This window comes from Python bivittatus, unplaced genomic scaffold (genome assembly GCF_059951505.1).
Source record: "Python bivittatus isolate LINGU-HERP-01145 unplaced genomic scaffold, Pbiv_v1 ctg000480_np1212, whole genome shotgun sequence".
NCBI lineage: Eukaryota > Metazoa > Chordata > Lepidosauria > Squamata > Pythonidae > Python > Python bivittatus.
The window spans coordinates 27,518,473-27,541,771 of NW_028277075.1; the positions used below are offsets into that span (position 1 = coordinate 27,518,473).

The 23,299-nt window shown below is 35.9% G+C and overlaps 1 protein-coding gene across 3 annotated transcripts in view; it reads right to left on the reverse strand.

The window, feature by feature from the left end:
* The window catches only part of RBM25 (RNA binding motif protein 25), a 46,581-nt gene extending 23,497 nt beyond the window's left edge, over positions 1-23,084 (reverse strand). For 2 of the 3 annotated variants that reach the window (XR_015797006.1, XM_007428097.4), the window contains exons 1-11: positions 22,954-23,084; positions 16,195-16,312; positions 15,910-15,959; positions 14,443-14,613; positions 12,938-12,995; positions 12,213-12,373; positions 8,995-9,177; positions 7,084-7,137; positions 6,738-6,821; positions 2,833-3,107; positions 470-668 (exon numbers count right to left, since the gene is read on the reverse strand). Coding sequence is in view for 2 of the 3 variants with exons in the window: in XM_007428097.4 (XP_007428159.1) it covers positions 470-668; positions 2,833-3,107; positions 6,738-6,821; positions 7,084-7,137; positions 8,995-9,177; positions 12,213-12,373; positions 12,938-12,995; positions 14,443-14,613; positions 15,910-15,959; positions 16,195-16,300 (1,341 nt within the window). In the remaining variant the exon portion in view is untranslated. The remainder of the gene's footprint in view (positions 1-469; positions 669-2,832; positions 3,108-6,737; positions 6,822-7,083; positions 7,138-8,994; positions 9,178-12,212; positions 12,374-12,937; positions 12,996-14,442; positions 14,614-15,909; positions 15,960-16,194; positions 16,313-22,953) is intronic. The other variant, XM_007428100.4, reaches the window with a different exon arrangement.
* Positions 23,085-23,299: the final 215 nt, after the last annotated feature.

The window sequence follows — 23,299 nt, forward strand, 5'->3', positions numbered from 1 at the left end:
ACAACTTTACCATTATTTCACCATTCGCACAAGAACCGAAAAATCATTCCATATTTCATTTTGGGAACAGTAAAATCATCCATATTTAATTTAAACCAATTAATTATATCGGCCTTAGCATTCTATTCCAACAGAAAAAGACAAAATGCTACAAGAATATAGACAGCATATACAAAAATACAGGCAGCATATACAGGAAATATACAGACATTAATTCAAAGGTAATGAAACTGAATTCTAATATTTATGTTCAGGCCTCATTCGTAAGTGGAGTTTCCCCACTGAAAAGGAGCATTACCCCTGAAAACAGGTAACAGGGATATGGTATTATATATTATTTATGACACCTCTGCCTTAGACAAATAAAACATTCATTATAACACTTTCATATATTTTCATACATGAAAATATAGCCTGCAATCCCTCCCTCCACTTGAATTAGAAACCATTCAGCAACTCCTGTAGATACCTCTTGATAAGCTGCTTCCTTTTCCCGTAGCTTCCTTTCCAGTTTGCGCCGCTCGTAGGCATCTTCTTCATCTTCTTCTCTATCTCTTTTCTTGTCCTTTTCTCGTTCCCGCTCCCGTTCTCTTTCCCTCTCCCGCTCTCTCTCCCGTTCCCTCTCCCGTTCTCTTTCCCGTTCTCTCTCTCTGTCTCTGCTTTTCTCTCTGTAGAAAACACAGCAACAAAGGAGTACTTGGGTCTGATTAAATTAATTTTACAAAAAAAACCCAAAAAAACAAAGTATAATTAAATGCCAGATTTAATGATTTAGAGATCACTATAACCAAACAGAAACTTAAACTTCTATTAAATCCCTTCACATATGTCACAATATCACTCAGACTGTAGCAATTTTTCCTTTCAAAGTTAGTATTTGCATGGAAGTATTTATTCCCTTTAGGTTAAATAAGAGGTTCAAATGTCAATCTACTGAGAGAAAACGGCTGAGGACACAACGTACTAGCTGAAGAATTTTACATTCTCTCTCATGTATAGCTTTGGAGGCTGCAGCCAATGAATGTTCCAGTTAACTAGCACACTGGGCATCGGTCTATTCATGGACTTAAGGATGACTGAAATGGCCAGGCTAAAAGCCAATTAACTGGAAGTTCTCAAATTATGCCACCAATCAACTGTGAGTTGGAAGGAAAACTGAATCAAAGGGGGGCACATGTGAGTGAAATGGCAGACTACCAGGAACAGATCATCAGAAGAATTGGAAGAAAGAAGATCTAAGGTAGAGTTAAATCTTAGGGGAAAGTAGCTGAAAACACTGTCAATATAAACAGGTCATGGGAAGCAATGTGGTTTGGAACAGGTGAAACCATAAGTCAATGAGCAAAGCCAGAATTTAAAGAGGCTGCAGAGAGGAAGCTTTGATAAAGAAATCATGAGGCCAGGAGAAAATCATTGTAACATATACTAATGCTCCTGTAGCACAGGAATCTGTTGCATCAAGAATTTTGTATGAATCCCATCTCCAAGTCATAATGTATTCACATAATGCAACATGTGAACCCAACTACTACTGTTTGTAAACCATGCTTTATGGCAAAGACCCACAACCTAAAGCTCCAGATTGAAGTCTTCAAGAGCTGTTACCACAGTGTAATTTTTAATATGACAGAAGTAGGAACTTATTAAATACATAACAGAGAGTAACCCAATTAGCTGTATTTTAATTAAATGTAAGATGTAAGTTAACTAAATCAAATTAAGGTTTTGTACACCCTCACTATTTTTAGAAAATTGCTCCAGCATATCTTTAAAGGCCTCATTCAGCTCTTGGCTTGAAAAAAGCTGCACATACGTGATTATAGTTTTGTGTTTAGGTGCGAATTCGAACATTATAGCTTGTTCAATAAACTGTTCTCAAAACATAGGTTAGTACAATGTTTAAACTTAATGCTTGTATGTAACGGTAAGCCAAAATGGAGATAAAGGTCAGAAGGAAACAATGTAGCACCATGAGAAGAATTTGGTGAGAAATTCCAATGAGCTAGAAAGAAAATCTGCTCTGTATTTGCAATATGGATTTGTACATTCCCAGCTGTTTTGCTTCTCTTGCACACCCACTTCACATTTGACTATGTTATGGAAAGATGGAAGTGCTGGAAAGGGAGATGCTGCTAAATCCTCCATTTCTTTAAAAAGGAAAGAAGAGTCTAGGGGACATCTGCTGCTTTATGAAGAAAGAGATTCCAACCCTATTCCTGACTGATACAGAATCTGCTCTTCTTTAAAATGAATATTTTATATTATGATTTCACCGCTTTAATTTAATTTGCCTTTTTTGGTAACAAAATGTAAATACTTATCTTTCTGAATCTTAAATTTTGCCCTGTTCATGTCAATATCTATGATAAAAAGAATAAAATCATGATAGAGTATATTTACTTTACAGAAAAGGGGGATTTTTTTGCTGTGTCAAGAACAGAGGTGGGATCTCTCCCTCCATAAAGTGGTAGGATTCCCTATCCTCTCCCCTCCTCTTTAAAGAAATGGGAGATTGAGCAGCATCTCCATATTTCTCTTTCATCTTTCCACAGAATGTAGACATCAGACAAATAACCTTTGAACAATAAAAGTGTATAGAAATCTGCTGACGTTCCATTCCCACACAAAAATCAATAGTTCCACATTTTATGGCTTTATTGATCAACCTTGTGGTGGTACCAAAGAGATAAGGTGTCACAGTGGGTCTCAAGTCAGAATATTTTACACATCATCTACTGATTTACTGTATACATTTAGAATATTTGCCTTAGAAAAGAAACATTACCAAACATTATCAAAATTATTCAGTATTTATTACATTGCAAAATTTACCTAGACCTGCTTCGATCTTTATTACGGTCTGAGCTTCTTTCACGGTCTCTGTCTCGATCTCTTTCCCTGTCCCGGTCTCTGTCTTTAGTGCGATCCCGATCTCTATCCCGTTCCCGCTCCCGTTCCTTCTCCTTCTCTCGTTCACGCTCCCTCTCCCTCTCTCTTTCACGCTCCCTTCTTTCTCTTTCGCGTTCCCGTTCCCTTTCTCTTTCACGCCGTTCTTTTTCAATTTCTTGTCTTTCTTTCTCCTTTTTGCCTTTTTCCTCCTCCAATTTCTAGAAACCAAGAGGATTTTCCAAGTTAGTTTGTAACTAAATTCGGAAGCCCCACCCCACAATACCACAAGTTGGTAACAAGAATATCAAGTTCACTGATAATTCAACACTTAGTATATAGTTTGCTTTCAATTCATAGGGATGAAAACAAAGTTTTGCATTCGTAAGATAGATTTCGTGCAAGTTATATACCTAACAGACCAGCAATCTCCAACCTTGTGTAGAAAAGCAATGCTTGTCTTCTCCATACCAATAATTACATAAATGCATTGCCTATAACAGTTCAGAGAATGAAAAATACTTTGATTCTAAACAAGATTATATTTTTATCCAGCAAAATTCATCCAATTCACATAGATAATTTAGTAAGATAACAGAAAATCAATAGCTGATTATATCACATTTAGTCAAATTAAGTTTATGCTCTGTAAAGATGGAGAATAAAGCAACTTCCAATTTTATAGTGGAGTAAATGACTATATTGTTTCAAACATCTTTACAATCACTATACTCCTACTTAAAAAAATATTCACTGATAAGGTATTGGATTCTCATTCAAGGGGTGGTCAAGAAGGAAAAGGTTGGAAATCACAAAGAGATTAAAAGATTGTATAACATATTTTACTGAATTTCTATAAAAGTACATTTCTTTACTGAAAAAGGCATGACTACTATTAAAACTCCCATGAAGACAACAGAAAAATTAAATCTCACTAATAGATAAATCCATCCTTGGAAGCAATTGGTGTGGGTTAACTTACAGATGCTGTGCTAGGACATGGACCGCCAACACTGGATTAACCTTGCCTACAAGCTATATTTCTGGGAGGAAGAGCAAGTACATGGTTCACAAGTAAACCAAAAAAAAAAAAAAAACATAAGCCAAATATCAGCCTGATGGATGCCAGAACTTTATGGGCATGATTCTTCCTTGTGCAAGTGTTGTGCCTAGAGGGATGCCATATAGGGCACAACAGAATCCTTTTCCCACTTGTTCTCTCCTTGGTACACACATTTAACGTACAAGCTATTTTCAGAATGGGAGGCTTGCATATACCTCTCATATCTCCATCCAGTCTCCCCTCAACACCTGATAAAGGAAATATCCATTGTATATTCTGAACTACTGAAGAAAATGGATGGGAATATAAGAGGAATACATAAACTTCCCATTCTGAGGAATGGCCTGGTTCAACCCCTGCATGTGCCAAGGAAAGGGTAACTGAGCTTTGTTATTCCTTCTGGAGAGCCCTCTGTACAGGGGCCCAGCACTAGTGTAAGGAAGGATCACACCCTATGTGTAACTGATGCAGTTTAAATGATGGAAAGAGCAAAGTCATTCCTTTTGGCACCAAGTTTACCATCAGCAAAATAGCTTATAAATTAGAACAACAAAATGTGCATATATTTCTCTCTTTCAACAAATAATTTAAGACAATTTGAAAAACAATCTTACCTGTCAGATAGTGTTCTGGGGCGCACTCATGGATCAGAGAACCCAAACAAGATCATAGTAATAAAACTAATAAACAAGAGGTCAATATATCTAACCATGATGCTAAATAGTACTAAAAATGAAATGTTGGCAAAATGGTGTTAGATACATTGAACTCACAAAGGAAAGGATATTTAAGAATGATAGAAACAGCCATTATAAGGAGGGAAAGATGAAAGTGCACAACATGTGGGAATATTACAATCTAATTTCTAAATGAAGTGTGCTCTCATATAATTTCATCATTTAGGGCATATTTGTATATGCTGTATCAACTTTCAAAAGTAGAACTTACCTCAAATTTTGTATACTTTTATAGAAAAGTTTAGATACTGGAACGGGCAATACTTACAGATTATTTTAGTTGTTCCAATAAAAATGCTATTGGTTAAGTTGCTGGTTTCTCCTAAATTTTCTTTTGTAGTAAAAATCATCGTCAAAATTTATGTGGACTTAACATGCTCTTAAGAAAAAGAGCAACTTTAAATGAAAGACTTTAAGATACCAGGTAGTAAATCAACAGAGTTACTTCATACAGAATTTTAATAGGCTGCTTCCATGTAACAAAAAATAAAGGGATAAAAAATGAAATGGAGAAAGAATTAAAGATATGCTGAAGTAATGAGCAAAGAGTATAGAGAGAACAATAATAAAATCTTACCTTAAGTTCTCTTCAGACTCATCTGTGCTGTAAATGGACGCCCCCTGCAATGCTGACACCCTAACAGTCTGATTATTATTTTGTAAACTCTAACCAAAAAACATGCAAAGGTTCACTGTGCTCGCTAGCCAGCCCCTTTTTAAACATCCCACCCAATATATAAAATGGCCACTTTATATTAGAATTAATTTCATCTATTTTAAAAAGTAAATTCAAAATGTTTTCCAATAAGATAGATCAAAGACAATAAGAATGCCCAATTGCTTCTGAAACAGGAAGCATATTTTGTTTTTGAACCACATCATTTAATTGTATTTTAGTTATTTGTTGGGGCTTGGAAATAAGACCATATTTCACTATGACCAGTTTCACACATCTTCGGAATACTTATCCTCAGGTTCTCATTCCCAAGTAATACTGGAATATTGTGCATTGCCAGCAACATATAACTATTTTTACTTAAAAGTTAGAAATGCAAATAAGCGTGACCTGTAACCAGAATGTACATTACCATTTTGTACCTTAATACCATTACAATGTTATTAGCAAACAGAGTACTCATGTCAGGGGTAAACATTTTTGCTGGCATGGAGTAATCCAGCCTTGATGCACAGTTATTATTCCATTAAAGCTAAACATCAAGATACACTGCATGCATAGCTTGTACTTCTCCACCCTTGTACCACCCTTCCCAACCAGAACACATTAATAAATTCACATTACAGAAACTTCTGTAGGTGGGAATCCTGAGGTAGGATTTGCTGTGCAAACACGTTTCCAAGCCAGTTACCCCTTTGCATATTTTTCTGAGGGGGCATCCATAAATAATAAAAAACAGAAGCTCATACTTACATCCTATTCCATGTTACTTTCCAAGCTGTGTTTTTCATCTTGCATTAGTCACCATATGATCTCTATCATAATGGTGGGGGTCAATGAATAGATTAGCTTTATGGGAATTTACAGTTCTTCCATGCATCTAAATTTTGGTAAAGTCTGATAAATAATACCTAATTTATTTTACCCCCATTCTCAACTCAGCTACTAAATTTAATCTTAAATTTAAACTAAGCATATGTTGCTCAGTAATATACTGAATATGAATTATGTTTTACAATTACCTGACTATTGTGGGAGTCAAAATGTGTTTCAAAGGGAAGCCCAATTTAGTTATTTGGTCTTATGTATTATTTTAGCCACTTTGGATTAATTTTAAAACAAGCAGAGTAGAAGGGTATTTTTTAAAAAATGTATTTGTGTTAAGAGAGAAGATTGCAATGCAATAAGTAATATGAAAAAAATTAACTAAAATATTAGACCACTTAAGTGGGAATTTTTAGATACACATTATTCCTGCCATAAAAATGAACAAATGATATGTAATGTGCTTGCAAATTTTCTAAAGGGTAAGGGAATGGAAACTGGGTTTTGCAATAACCTAATTTTGCATAAGCTGCAAAAAGAAGTATATTACCTTGTGTGTATCTCTGAATTTACTAATCTCTCGGGATATCAGGTCCCTTTTATCTTCTTCCATTTCTATAGCATTTATATCCTCCTGTAAAAAAAAGGGGGTGGGGAGACAGAACAAGAAATAAAATATTAAAATCCATGCACAAAGGAATGGGAGAACCAAAAGAAAAACTGAAGGTTAGATGTTTTGTACCAGTCTCGTAAGAGATAAATAAAGGGCTTCTGCAGTACCAAACCTCACAGTCTGATGTTAAATGAATGAAAAAAAAAATTAGATGGACACGAGTCACAAATCTGGTAACTAGCAGTAAACATAGTCATTGTCAAAGCCTACAATGTAAACGAACCTTGGTGATGAGTGGATAAGGTATCAGTGGGGCCACTGGAAATCTGCGGAAAATCTGCGGAAAAATCCACGGAGATTTTTTTTTTAAAAAATAGATTGCACACTACTCTGGAAAAAAAACAATGTTCTGTATGTTTGTAGAACAAGCAATATTGTATTGCTGTGAACTTTGGTCTGACTCAACAAAATTACGAAGAACCTCGCTAATTCTCCTTTTACTGATCTACTTTTCAGCAAAGGTTTATTAGGTGCCACCTTACCCTAGTATGTCTCCATTTAAAATCACAGGATATTATCATACTAAGAAATCTTGCAAGCTAAACTATGCTTGTTTATAAGTGGCCAGTGCCTTTTGTAGTATTTTAAGCTTGATTTTGTATTTTACTCGCTAATTCGCAAAATTTAATGATCTCAAAGGGGTTCCCAAGTTACTGCAAATTAGCGAGGTTCCCCACATCTGAAAATCAAGAGTCAGATTTGATTTGCCATTTCTTTCCCCACACTCGTTACTCTCCCACATTATCCCTCATCTCATCTTTTCAACAACAGAATGGGCAAGGGAACCAATTGTGATTATAAGCATTCAATAAAGGAGACAAAAGTGCCTCTAACCCAGCTTTACATGGCACACACCTCAATTTGTTTTCCTTCCCCACCATATACAGAGCTTTAGTTCCACTTGCTAAGTGAGAAGGATGCACTTCCATCTTCTCAACAGGTGAAAAAAAACAATTACATCGTTTTTCATTTTGGCAGAGCACACTTATTTAAAGTTCAGCTCCATTAGCAATGTGCAATTTGAAATCATCCTAATCTAAAAACATTAAAGTAGGAAGTTCAATATTCAATTAATGTAATGTGGGCTAACAAATAGCAACTTTCTTAACACTCATCTTTCTCAGTACCATTATAATGGTTGTTATATATTCAGAACACAATCCATCACGTGGATGAAACTTAGGGGAATGAGAATCTTTAAGGAACTATGGTAAGCAAAAACTTCAGCACAAGGCTTACTCAGATTAACTGGAGGCTGAACATAAAAGGAAAGCAGGAGGAACTGTGTAACAACTCTCTGATTGTTTTTGGTACTGATTTTCAAACCCAATAGCGATAAGAGGAAATTAAACTTAGCAGGAGTGCTGCAAACTCAAGCCAAACCCCACCAGTTAACTCTAGTTGTGACTGAGATAGTTTACAGCCAATCATGCAAGTATTTGCCATGTATTTTCAAAGTATCACTACATTCTACTATATTTCCCCTTTCTCCCAGAGAGAATTTCATTTTTAGCCCAATGATGACTAGGTTTTCCACAGAAGGTGGAATATGGCATTCTGTGCCATATGTTACACTTAAAAAAATCTGGAAGTCAGATGGCTTAATAGCCAAATAATAACAAACCATTTTATAACAGCATGGCTTTCCCCCAAGAATAACAAACAACTTCTCAGTTATGTGCACAAACATAATCAAAACAGGACAGCAAAGAAGGTAAGTTGTGGTTATGACATCAGTGTAAACCCCTATGGCCCAGTGCTTTGGGCCTTTTAAAATAACAAATGTTAACAGGCAGGACCTTTACTTTTAAGATGTCAAAAGTACCTCCCCATCATAAAGAGCGATCTGCAACGACTTCAATAAATGAATTTTGAAGGGATGAAAGGCTGAATCAAACCTGCAGCTCCAAGTCTGGGCATTCAACCCTTGTGTATACACACCTACATCATCCACAGGGTTTGGCATTTAGAACTGATTTAATTTCAGTAATGAAACATGTAAGTGCTGCTAACATCAAGGCTTGTTGATTTGTGGTTTCATCAGATGCTTTGAGCTAATGTATGGCACAAGGTTTGGCCCTTATATAAGGAGAGATGAAGTAAATCTGTTTGTGTCCAAAATCAAAACACATACGTCCTCCTTCTTTTCCTTTTTCTTCTTCCTGGGATGAGAATCAGACTCTTGGGAGGGGGCATTGAGCTCGCTGGAATATTCCCGAATTAATACTTCAATTGCCCCTTTAATTAGCTGGTCTCTTCTCTTTGCTTCTTCATCAAGGGCTTCATCATCATCGGCTGTAGATTCTGGCCTAGAGTTCTAAGAAACAATATAAACAATAATGTCATAATAGAAGGGGCAGTTCAAGAATGAAAAAGCAAATGCTTTTTCAAAATGCTTCTTTTATATTTTTACCCTCTTACTTGAACTACGCAGCTAAGGCACTTAACAGCATAATTATTACCATTATTGGCTCAGAACTATCAAGCAATGAAAATGAATGAAGCAGTATCTATACCACAGGGCTAAAATAGAAAATGTTGATATACTATAAAATGGGGATTGATAATATTTTGCTGAAATTACTAAAAACAGTTACCACTCCCCTATCTATCAATCTCCTCATGTGCTGCCTTTTCCTTTATGAAAAGTGTAGGTGTTAGATGTTGCTATCCCAAGGTTTTCCTGCGGAAAGGTGAGTGAGCCATATACCCTGAGATGCCTCTTCCAAAACTGCATCAGTGGTCTTCAGTCAGTGAGGCAGCAAAGGTCTGAGGAGGAGTTGTTCCTAACAGCGCATGAAAAACTAACATCCTTCAGTTGCTTTGCCACACAGCTGCAAAACTAATCCCAGATTCCTCCCAATTTCAAAGCGGAAAATTTAATGGGAGTGCTGCACAACCACTCAGACGACCTTACTAACCCTGCAGCTTAAGGGCTGCAAGGGAGATAGCCGTTTTTTATCCTCCCTCCTCACAGAAAACATATATACTGAAACTTTGCTAAAACTCTTAAAGAGACTCATGTCCTATAAACGCTCTAAAAACAAAATTATGTGGCATGCATGTGCTTAATCCTTTCATGTGACAAATACTAATATAATAATTTTAAACTTCTCTGTATATTGACAATCACTTTTTTCTGTATAGTCAAACAATATTGTTCAATAAAGCAGAAATTATAGAGGAAGTTTCATATGAACCTTGTCACATGGCTTACATGATACATAAAAGCTCTCTTAGAGCTTTTATTTTAAATCTACTTTATAAAAATTGATTTCTGAATACCTAATGTGTAATCAAAGCACATATTAATAAATTTGCTGTTATGTATGTGCAATTACATTTGTATTTTGTTATATATTGTGATCTAAACATAAGAATTGCTAAAATACAATTTCCAAGAAAGTTATACATAACACTTGGAACAAGTCTCTCAGTTATTTGCCTACACTATTTTAGGTTTTAATATATTTAAAACATTCTAATGTTTTCATAGAATAAGATAGCTTATAACAATTACAAATATACAAAACTGTAGAATCTATGATAGTACAATACAGTCAGAATTTTTTCAAAATTCTTCCTCACAAACAGCCAGCACATTAAATTATTAATATTCCTATTTAAAGAAGACAATACGATGCTAAGGATTGCAACTTCAGTCACCCACATTCTGATGGCAAACAAAACCCAATTATGAAGATAAACCTATATATTAATTTAAAAAAAATCTTTTGCCCCATTGGATATTCTTTAAAAGCTACCTCAAATTCTTTAAAATAAATGGCAACAAATGGTTGGTGAGTTTATCTCTTTCAAAAACTATCGCTTAAACTTTTGTTTACAGACGAAACCAAAGGGACTCTCACCTTAAATTCCAAGACAGTTTATCCAGTCAAATGCCAGATGAAGAAACAAAGAATAGAAAAAGGAAAAAGTCTCACTGAGCAGCAGTAGCTAAGAAGCAAGGAAAGGAGGAGGGAAGGGATTACAGCTGGCGGAGAAGCTGTCATGTCAAGAACAGCTTGAAAAAAGCTAACAGAGGGTATTGGCTAGGTGACATCAAAATAACTTTGTGAAGTAAAAGTGCTAATCAGGACTAACTGGACTAATTCTTACATATCTTATAAAATAAAACTGTATGCTATAATTCATAAAAATGATAAGCTTAAAATCTGATTGGAATATTATAATTTTCCTTTTATTCAGGGCTACATGAAATACATAACTTTTTAAAGATAACAGAAATGAAAATACAGGTAGTCCTCATTTAGCAACTGCAGCTGGTTCTGGCAAAATGGTTGCTAAGCAAACTGTGTGAGCGAGAGAGAAAGACGTTGCAAAAATAACTGGTTGCTGCCAGCTCATTTAGATAAAGTTCTCTCATGCAGCTATGCCAGGATTATTCTCACTCTGGTGTACATTGTTGGTAGGCGCAAAGATTTGGGTGTAAGTGCACACATTGGTTTGAAAATGATTTTTTTTACTATCATTTACTAAGATTTATTACTGTCATATTTGAGAACAGTCACTTAATGAGGCAGTTGCTAAACAAGGACTACCTGTATGAGCTTTCTTTATTCTATAGCTCACAACTTCCCAACAGAAAATTTCTTAACTATTTTGTCATAACAGCACAAGCTCAGAACTATGGCTGTTATTCAGATCCTGTCAAATGCGAAGAAATTTTCACATCATTTTTGTAAAAAGATCTGCCATTTGAATCTTGCTTGCAACTAATAATTTATTCAGTTAAATTTTACAGTTAGCAGATTAACTGTGCACCACCAGCATGATTTTTATTTGCTATTTCTTCCTTCCCTTTCACAATTAGCACTTAGATTGTGACTGGGTGATTGTGGTGGCCTGATACTTCATATAGATATAGTGCCTGGTAGTGAATGATAAACCAGCACATATACAACTAAATTCCTTAAAATAAACAAAAAACATATATGGCCTGTTCTTCCTAAATACTGGAAGGATCTGTCCAAGCACTAGCATTTTTAATTGTATGGACAATAATCCTACTTAAGTATAACAAATGGGCATATACATGGGAATGTATTTAGTCTATGCCCCTCCAAATGCAAATCCCTTACATTCACATTTGATTATAAACTAAAGTGAAAAATAAAATCTGTCATATCCAGTAAATGTTATGGAAGTTACTTTAACTCCTGATCATGAAAACTAGAAAACAAAGCAGTACTATGGGGCTAATGTACAAAAGAAACATAACAAATTCAACACAACAGACTGAACAGAAACAAAGAAACAAAAGAAGTATAGGGAAAGTATAAGTCTGTCAATTATTTTCTATTTTGTATATTTCTTAATTTGTATACATACCCCATTGGATGCCCTTTTTTTTGCCTTCCATTCATCCAGCTGAGCCTTTGTTTTGGCATCAACTTTAACAAGTAGCTTCTTTTCTCCAATTTGGAGGTCGTGTAGCAATCTCAGTGCACGTAGTGTGGATTCTGGTTCTTTATATTCGCAAAATCCAAAAGCTAGGAATAAATAATTGAGATTTTAGACTATAAATTTAAAGGTCATCTATGCAAGTGACTGTATCAACAATCACAAGATTGTTTTTAAATGCAAGTCATTTTATGTGTTATCAAGACCTCCATTAAAGTACATTTTTAAATATTTTGAAAAAAGCCAGGCCAACTCTATGCATTCAAGTGTTTGAAATTAGGAGTATCCATTCTATGTTGCTGACTTTTAACTAAAAGCCCAAACAGCCAATCAATTACAATAATAATTTCAAGAATGGTGTAGTGATTTATGCTGTTGCAACATAATGGTTATAAAGATAAGAATTGGGCCATCTGGAATGTTACCACCAATCTGATGATATTAAGGTAAACCACTGAGTAACATTGTCTAAGTACAGTTCAGTTAGCCAACTGCAGTTATAAAATCAGACCCCCATATTATTATGTTTCTTTCTCCCTGCTATTGACATATGGGAGGGTCTATTAACAAAGCCTGTAAGCTCACACATGTGAATATGTATATATAGATATATGTTTGTGTATACAGACGTAAAGGCAAGAAAATGCACACACCTTGGAGTTTTCCGGATGCTCCTTGAACTCTCTTCCAACTCAAAACCAACCCACATTTCTGAAAAACATTGTTTAAAAAAGCATAAATTTTGGTGGACAATGGTTGATTATGTATCATAAGAAGAAAATAGCCTCCCTAAGTAGTTTTATTGTTATTTAAAGAAATCCTTCTTGATTAATTCCTGTTAATGATCAACATGTTTAATTATTGTGCAAAGAAGAGGTCTCTGAATTATGGATTTGGAGACAGTTACTAAGACTACCATGAACTGTAAGAATCAATCAATCCTGATCCAAATAGACAATGCTCTTTTGGAATGATCAGTAAGCAAAAACTCACATATTTTGGACACATAATGCATAAGTTGGTCTAGAAAAAATGACTATAATTGGCAAGGTAGAAAGAAAGGAGAAGACAAAAGGTGGATTGCAGGACTATCCTTGGAATAGCCATATCTTATTGCTAAAACATTTATCCATGCAGTCACCAGGACACAAATCTGACTTGACAGCACTTATCTAACAATTGTCCATTCCATCAAGTATTTTATTTGCAAAACTTTGCTACTTGTATCATCCAAACTGATTCATAGACCATGGCTGGGCAATATTTCTAGCTCCAATGGAGGATGCTTTGCTGAATCCAGGGTCATGCATGCACATTCCTCATCGTACTTTCTTCCACCACCAGTGCAGTTCAAAATTGTTGTTTCTGCATTGCCATTAGCAGTACAGAAACAGCAAACCTGAGCACCATCTCTGGGAGATGAGAGAAAATCTTTCTTATCCTTCCAGCCTGTGCTGAAGACTGCTGCTATTCCAATGACATTAGAAACTAAGTAATAGCACCACCTTTGGATACATATCCAATTAATAATGATGTATTGTCCTATTCCTTTAATATTCCATACACAGAGAAATTCATTTTACAGGTTCTCTTTGCATTTAACCTGGGATATTTAAACACATGGACTACTACTACTGTAGGGATGAAGGGAACTTCTATTTGCATTTCAGTCCATTGCCCTCCCTCCAAATTTACATCAAAGGGTTGGTCTAATTTCTGGGGCAGATTTGAGGAAGTATGTGAGGTGGTGGTGGTAGTAGTGGAACAGGAATTGGAATTCATTTGGCTAGTGTAGTAATAGATAATTTTGGGTATTCCATATACTTTGGACTGCAATTATTATTATCTTTTATCACTGGCTAAGCCAGTTGAGGCTCATAACAACTAGCATTCAAAACATTTGAAAGGCATCAAGTCCCCCACACCTACATGATATTTTGTATGTGTATAGAGGGTGAGGGGAGCTTTTCACTACCATATGAAAATACTGACAAACAGCTGAGATGAAAAATTCTACACAGAAATGAAATGCTGTAAGTTGCACTTTAAATCTTGGCCAAACATAGCATTTTAAATTAGTACACGAGTATAACAAAACAGTTAAGGTCAAAACATCTGAATTAAGATCTGCAAGACTAAGTTCCAATATGCCACTTACAGCAAGAAGCTGTCGTATAAGCATGTCTGAAGCCTTTTCAGATATGTTGCCTACAAAGACAGTAGTGGTGGGGCCACTGTTTTCATCATTCTCTTTGTTCTTAAGACCTGGATGTTCCTTTCTAACTCCCATGTGTTTTCCAACCATCGACACTGTAGTTGGAACCAATACCTGAAAATAAAGAGATTCCTGTGTAAAATTTCAGGGAGAAAAACATTCATTTTTAGCATTTGTGTCATTAAAAAAAATGTCCAGAAATATAGAAAAACCTCATTATTTAACATATTAACAAAATGGTCAAACAACTGAAACAATACGTCACTGGAAACAAATGCTATTATAAAATGCTGAGTCACATTTACCTTGAGGATTTCAGTATTAAACAATTTGTCTTAATAGCTTTCCCTACAATAGAGATTATTTCATGCAATTCTTTCAGGTGATTCTACAAGAATCAAACTGTGCACAAAAAATAATCCAAACAGGAAATGATATAGAAACTCAGAATATTTCAATTTCAATTTATAATCTTTTAATAATCTGCATGTCGTATTTCTTCATATTTAAAATGCCATCCTGAGAGGAACTGCTTTCCTTAAACTTGGGAAGTATTAATTAAAATAGAGATGGGTGTTTTTTGAAATTTGGCAGCTACTTTGTTAAAAATAGTTATTTTGGCCTCCAAAGGCTACCTGGAATACACCCAACCATGTAATGTCATGGGGGTGGGGGTGGAAAATAGGTTTAGTCTTTGTTTTTCCCCTCCACTTGAGGGGTCTGAAATTTTTAAAGTAGCAAATTTGTGTTTTAAAGGCTTAGTACATCTATTTTGCACTTTTTTGACACAAAGTTTTGCCATCAAATTTGGGCAGCAAGATTGGGGAATGCTCCAATAGCCACAAAATTCCCATCCCTGTGTTAAAACAACTGAACAATCTTTTGGAAATGGAGATCAGTGCAAATACAATTTTGACTCTTTACAAGCCATTTTTCTTTTATTTTTGGAGCATCCAACAGAAATTGAACTCCATTTCCTCATCTCTATTGCAAAACCTTTCCCTTTTTGGCTTCAACCATGATTATTGGGGCAATGGTAACCATAGTTCCCAATTTAGCAAGGATTTCAAGACAATTCGCAAACAATAATCAAAGTTAGATTTAGTTAGGTTTAACCTTGTTTATAAGACAAGGAGCAGAAGCATTTTTTCAGAGAAAGGGGAGTCCTGTGTTCTTGAGGATGACTCTAAGTTTGCAAAGTACAATTTGAAGAGAACCAGTGGAGGCAAGTGCAATTATACTGATGAATCTTTGATGATCACTTTAATATTTTTGTAATTAATTACTATTTCTTGCTATTATTTCTGTCAGATACTAATGCTATTTTGGAAGATGTCATAAAAATAATCAAATCTTGCAATTATTTCTATGAATAATGTTTACACAAGCAGTGTCTTATATTATGCTTACAGTTGGTGCAGGAGCCATAATACCCATCGGCACAGGAATCATTGGTGTCCCTGTAAAAAGAGATTGTGTTAATAGTTTATGAACAAGAATCAACCACAATTTCTCAGTTTTGTTTAAAACACCTACTAAACAGAAAAACAAGAAAATTATATTTATAAAGAAGAATATTTGCCTTATTAACCTACACAATGCAACTAAATTAAAATAGTTAATTGTGATTTAAATAATTTACTAATTAGTGGCAGAAAAATGGGGCTAATTTGATAGGCTTCTGATGTAACTTACCAGGAGGTACAGGTGGAGGAAAACCTGGGAACTGTGGAGGTGGAATTCCAGGTGGAAGCGTTGGGATCCCCATAGGAGGACGATTTAAGTGAGGTGGAAAAGACATTTTAACAATAACCTAAAAAAAATTAACAGAGCAATCAGAGTGAGAACTGTGAATCTTTTGAAACATCAATTACTGAGTACTTACAGAGAATCTCCTATGAAAGTTGTTTCTATATTCCTCCTTTGAAGATACTAATGTGCAAAGAACTACTAATTTAGATAAGAAGGTAAACAGAAATAATAGCTTTTCTCGATTTACTTGCCACAAAATAAATCAAGAAACTCCTAGGAAAGTAGATTCAGGGCTTTGCTATTTTGCATGAATTATAAACTCCGTAAAACTTCTATATTAAAATAGCAGCTTGAATCAAGATATGCATTGCCTCAAAATATTTATACTTTCAAAAAGGTCATAACAACATGGCTCATAGATAGGCCATCTGGGACACAAATTATAACCCCCCAGATGCTCTATATGAGGCCTACTGAGTCTCCAGTTTCTGGAAAGGACCTTTTCTTCATTGAATCTAGTACTGTAAGACAGGGGTGGAGTAACACAACTAACCCATCTCATTTGCAGACTTCTTTCTCATTGTAATCACTCCATCTGACCCAAAGCAGCATACACTATTTTGAATGTCCCTTGCTTTCTCAAATGTAAAAAGGCCTGTGGGTCAGAAAATGGTGCAAATGTTCTAGTTATAGTGCCTGCAGGGGTAACTTTACTGCATTTCTAATGTATTTTCCCAATGGAGAGAAAGTTGTGACGGTCAAAGCTCCCAGCTTTATCAAGCCCAGACTATATTTTCTGTGCTACACAAGAGGAGGAGGAAGCATTTCCCAGTTTACTCTGAGAACCAAACTGACATCAAGGAAAAACATTTTACTCTAAAGTTCAATCCTGACTCCTGTCAAGCAACCCACAAAGGTAGCAGAGGAATCTGATCTAATTTGAAACTCCACAATAAAGGGATAATTTAGTGTATTATAGAACAAAGTATCTTGAACAAACAGAACTGAAATATATCCTTCAGATGACTTTCCCAATGTGCCAAAGATTAAACATATAGATACCAAATAAAAGTGGGATCACTTGAACAGAGTAACCAAATACTTTGGAAATATAAAACACATGGAAATTAAAGTAACATATAATTGATTTCTTTACAATTTACAAAGCTTCAGCCATCTGAAACTTCTTCCAATATTCTTTAGCCATTGTAATAAAATATCCATAGTCCCATCACAAATAAAAAATAATATTCCAAAAGTTTAGTGGAAGCTGCATTTGATAAAATTACATAGACTGGAATGTACGTACAAATTACGTACATCCCAACATGACAACGATCCTAAGCACACAGCCAAGACAACACAGGAATTGACTTGAACCCTAATGAACATCTCTGGAGAGACCTGAAAATGGCTGTCCACCGATGGTCCCCATCCAACCTGATTGAGCTTGAGAGGATTTGCAAAGAATGGCAGAAAATCCCCCAATCCAGGTGTGCAAAGCTTGTCGCGTCATATCAAAAAAGACTTGAGGCTATAATTCCTGCCAAAGGTGTTTCAACAAAGTATTGAGTAAAGGGTCTGAATATTTATGCCAATGTGATATTTCAGTTTTTCCTTTTTAATACATTTACAGACATTTCTAAAATTCTGTTTTCACTTTGTCATTATAGGGTACTGAGTGTAGTTTAATGAGAAAAAAATGAATTTGAATGATTGTAGTATCAGGTTGCAACATAACAAAATTGAAAAAATTGAAGGGGGTCTGAATACTTTCCAAATGCACTGTATATTTAAGCACTCTTCTAGTAACCATAGTGCATATGCAAATACAAGGAATTCCATATAGGCTAGCAGTAAAGGAATGAACTATGCCATCCCTCTTTTAAAGGCTATTTAGCTTCTATATATACTGTGTGAGAAGTGCCTTCCTACCTAGCCAATATGTAAATAGTGCAGTGAAATGGCATGCAGTGAAATGGTGGAAGAAGAATGGAACACTTTATCCTTCCTTCATCATTTCCAACTGGTTCTTGAACTGGTTGCACACATCATCTTTTGCACATTTAACAGGGAAACATGGATTGGTGACAAAGCATACTGACATCCATTTCAGTTGACAACAAAGTCATAGAGCACTCCATCCTTAGATGCTAGCATACTATAATTCTATACTGGACACACTGGAAATGAAAAGTTTTCTCACATACTCAGCATAAAAAAGTCAGCTGGCAGAAATGGAAAGGAATCTGTTGTTAGTCTGCTGTGTGTCTCTGCTGGCTGTGGTAAACTTCCTTCTCCATGGTTAGTGCAGCAACTAAACAGACTTGTAGGTGAGATATTGCATATTCTACCAACTTACTGCATTTCTGGCATGCTTTTTCCTTCTAATACGGGCTGATAAAGAACAGATTAACATCCTTTACTAGCCCCTCTTATGGCTAAAAACCAGGCTAGTAAAACCTTAGCAAGACAAAACCTTTTTGGTGCTCATTGACAAGAGTGATTTATTACTTGCTTAGATTTATGTAGCTTTGTTGTAATCTGCCTTAAATTATTTTGCAGAGTTGCAAAATAAATGTATTAAACAAAATAAATATTCAACCAAAAAGGACTTCGTCCCTTCATTCTTATATCGAAAAGGAGAAGATTAGATTGAGGCTATAATTCTATACATATTTATTTGAAAGCATATTTCACTTAATTTACTTTCAAATAAAAAGTAAGATGAAGGCAAATTATTAAAATTCCAATGCTCAAGAATAGAAAAATAAAAGTATACTCATTATTTTATGTGATTATAGGTGTTAGTTGTGGAACATGCTTTGCACAGTCCTATTCTAGCCTTTCCAATTATGGCATTTCCCAAGCAAGTTTTTTAACGGGAAAATTCAAGTGATTCTACGTTCAGAAATTAAGGTTTAAAAATTTAAACAAGCAAAATAAGACTGATATAATGAAGGTTAACCAATAACAAAGGGCTCCAGAACAATTTCTGATCTATGAAAGATTGCTGAAGAAATCAGCTTAGTTAAGAAGTGGAAGCAGTCATTTTATGAACAAAAAAGGGTTGATCAAATAATATTAAAAAATGTGGAAATAGGAAATTAACAAAACTTCTGCAGATGAGAATATGTACCAAAAAGAAAAAGCAGGAAAGAAAAGGAAAATGCTAAGGGAGGAAATCCTTCTTCTAACTGGCTAAAAAAAAATCCAAACTGGATGAAATTGACCCATGGTATACTCATCCAGAAAGTATATTAAACGATATAGAACATTACTTAATATGTTATTATTATGCTCTCATTAATGAGAAAAATACTTTTAAAATCATTCAATTGATTCAGCTATATTCATCAATTCTTCCTCTTAGAATCTAACTGTTCCCAAATAATTATTTTAAGTATATGAGGAAATAATATAAGTTAGTGTCAAGTGGCATTTTCAAGTACAGATAATCCTTGGTTAACGATGGCAATTGGGACCAGAATTGCTGTTGCTAAGCGACACGGTCATAAAGTGCAATGTCACACGACTGTGGCTCTTAATGATGGCAATTCCAGCAGCCGTTTGCCGTCATTAAGCGAATTGCAGCATGGTTGCCATTTGTGACTTCCTGCTGGCTTCCCCACTGACTTTGCTTGTCGGAAGCTGGCAAAGAAGGTTGCAAATGGCAACCACATGACTCTGAGATGCCGTGACATTGTAATCATGAGCCGGGTACCAAGCACCCAGATCATGATCATGTGACTGCAGGGATGCTGCAACAGCTGGAACTCTGAGGACCAGTCATAAGCGCTGTTGCAAGTTTGAATAGCCACTGAATGAGTGCTTGTTAACCGAGGATCACCTGTAGATAAATACATGGTGTAATTTTTACACCCTGAACTCTTATCTGTAGATGTGATTATTTATAAATATCTGCATGATGCCATCAAAGCAGTTATATTTTTACATTCTATTTTCCTGTCCAAAGGAATTTCTGTATGAAATTGAAGAGAATGTTGCAAATGTGCAACTTAGGCCCAATTTCCAATGTATGAACAGGAAAAAATATTGTCTTCTTCCTTTCAGGTTTCTGAAAGTACAAAAACACAGCTCAAATGTACAAAGTTAAACACTACTACCTGAGATGGAGAGCAGTAATATGGGGGAACCCCCCCCCCCACAGCAGTGCATCTTTTATTTTTGTTATTAGAAACACATTAAAAATCAGTACATTAACAGTCATCAGTGTTTTCAATCTACCTTCTAATTTATATAATGTAACAAAAATATGATAGTGTTTGGTAATATCTTTAATATATTTACAAATAAAACCCCAAATTTATTTGGATATAGGATTTAAGGCCTCTTGATTCAAATGTTATGGTTTGGCTACTTTGGTATATTGATAAATGCATGAAATATTTCTGCAGCTTCTAAAATTAATACAGCACACATTTTTCCTTAAAACCATAGAATGGAATAGAGAAAAATATAAAGTATTTCAGGAATCACATGACTGGAGATCTGCAACTGAAGATTATACGAATCATGTTGCGATTTAAATAAAAATGGAGCACACATAGAGAAGTCAGCAAAGAGTTCCTGAATTTCAGATCTATATTAAAAATATATAGAGACAGTTTAGCAGTATCAACAGAAAGGATACTGATGAACCCTGAAATACTGAAGTGGCAAGGCTTAATAAGAGCTTCAATCTGAGCATGGAAGAAGTACAGCATCAATTAATATTGTCAGAGTTTATTTTGTTGTATGCTGCCCAGATACTTATTGAGTTGAGCAGCCATACAAATGGTTGTAATAAACAAACAAACAAACAAACAAGAGAGGGAATATTATTGGAAGAAACTAAAGATATTTTTACATTCAATTTGAGCTGTTGGGAAGACAGCTAAATAAAGGACACATTAAAAACATGACATATTAAAAGTTCAGTCTTATACTTAAATGAATTCAATTAATCTCATTTTTGAATACACATAATTATATACGATTATACTATAAATTTGGGGTTCATACTTTTACTGAAGTATGAACTTTTTATGTTGCTGTTCAAACAGTATGTGAAAAAAGGGGGGAACCCACAAATGCTCAAAGAATGAACTCTTAAAAGCATCAAGGTGGCACCAGAAAGAAGCTTAAAGACTTTAGTTGCATCAAAGAAAGTAACATGAAATGTTATATGCTCCCAGAATATTTTCTATTTCTCATCTGTTGCAATAACTTTCATAGAATTTGCAATATAATTAAAATCCAGCTGATTAAATTGCACTCTATTGATAGTTTTAGATATGTTGTCCTGTATTCCCTCCATGAAATCCTCTCCATTAGAATTTTCCAGTAGTTCAGAGATCTGAATCTGAAAGTATGCACACAGCACCTCACAGAAACACCTCACAGAAGCATGCCTTCCTTCTGCAGCTGGCACAAGACCACAGGAAAAGTGTAATTGATTTAAAACATTCTCAACAACTGCTGTGTGTATACCCATGTATTCTAAATCATATTCTGCCCTACAAATCAGGATCTCTACACAGCTTTGTAAACTTTATCTTCACCTCTTCAAAATACCTGTAAATTGGTTTGTACAAGACTGCACATTTGTTTAATTGATGGCATCTTGACTGAAGCAACAAGAGAAAAGAAAAAACTACATCCAGCACCTAGAATTTAAAATATAATGAAACGGCCAACACGCTATGGATAACCACATTTTTTTAGCTGAATACAAGATGCTGCCATATCAGATACACTCAAAGTTAATTTATGTTTTTCTGAGATTACCTTCTCACAATTACATCTTTTCGGGATTACCTTGTCTTAATTCATTTAGATTTCATTTCAAGTAAATATTTTGGGGCTCAGAGCACATTTTTAACATCATTTGCAGGGCAGTCCCCTTTAAAAAAATCGGTTTGGCTTAATTTCAGGTAGGGGAATATAAGATTACAGCTCTATTTAAGAATTTCCACAGAAAATGGCAGGTCCATAAAAATAAATGCATGGCCCTGTGTGTGCTTTAAGGAATGATTAGCTGCTATTTAAAACAGTCGTGATAAATCCTACAGGATGAGAGAACCCTGTACTACCTGTACGGTCCTACAAAACCTTCAATTTCAAGAAACGCTGGAGGTTATAAAACCGAGCCCTAACACTGCACAAATGAATTGTCTTCTGAAAAACTACTGCAAAAGCACCTCTAAGGATTCTTTTGGATCTCTGAGATTATTATTTTTTAAAACCTCGTGTTTTAAACGATATTTTGCCGACGGATGGTTGCTTCGCAATAACTCCCTTGCACATGCAATTCGCCTCTCATGAAGTGCTGAGCTTACGGCATGCAAGCCCACAAGGATGCGCTCGGGGAACACCTACTCCGAACGGGCCGGCTCTCAGGCCTGGGCAGAGTGGCCTTCTTGGAGGGCTTTCGGTACTCCGTCGCCCTCAACGCCTTTTTTTCCTACCATGGAACATGATGCTTTAAAAGAAAAAGGGAAGCATCCAAACAACAGCACCGCCCCTGTCCCCCAAAGCGCCATAACCCTCCCTGAAAAGCCCCAAAAGGGCCACCTTCAGCCCGCCCTATTGCTGATGGGGCCCTGACCGCAGATGCCCCAAGTCGCCAAACCCCATCGCTCTTCAGTTTCCGTCTCTTTATCCAGAAGATAAGCAGTACGGGCATGGCCCTTCTCTCACCGAAAGCAGTGGCCGAAGACCAGAGGCCCGACTCCCTCGACTCTTCTCGACCGGCAAAGGAAGGTAGGCCGCAAACGCGCCACTCGGAGCCACAGGCGCCGTCGCGTTACGCGACTGGTCACGTGAACAACCTCCCCACTCGGCTTTCCGCCAAAGACCGCCCTGCGCCGCGTTCGTTTGACCATGGAGAGGCAGATGAAAGTCCTAGCGGTATCTCAAGGAATAGGCAACTCTAGGAATAGTTTTGGGTCTGCGCATGTCTGTGGCTCGTTCTTCCCCCTTCCCGCCCCGCGCTGTAGGTCTTCCACTGGAAGAAGCGGACTTTGGCAAAACTGATTGTTTTGAC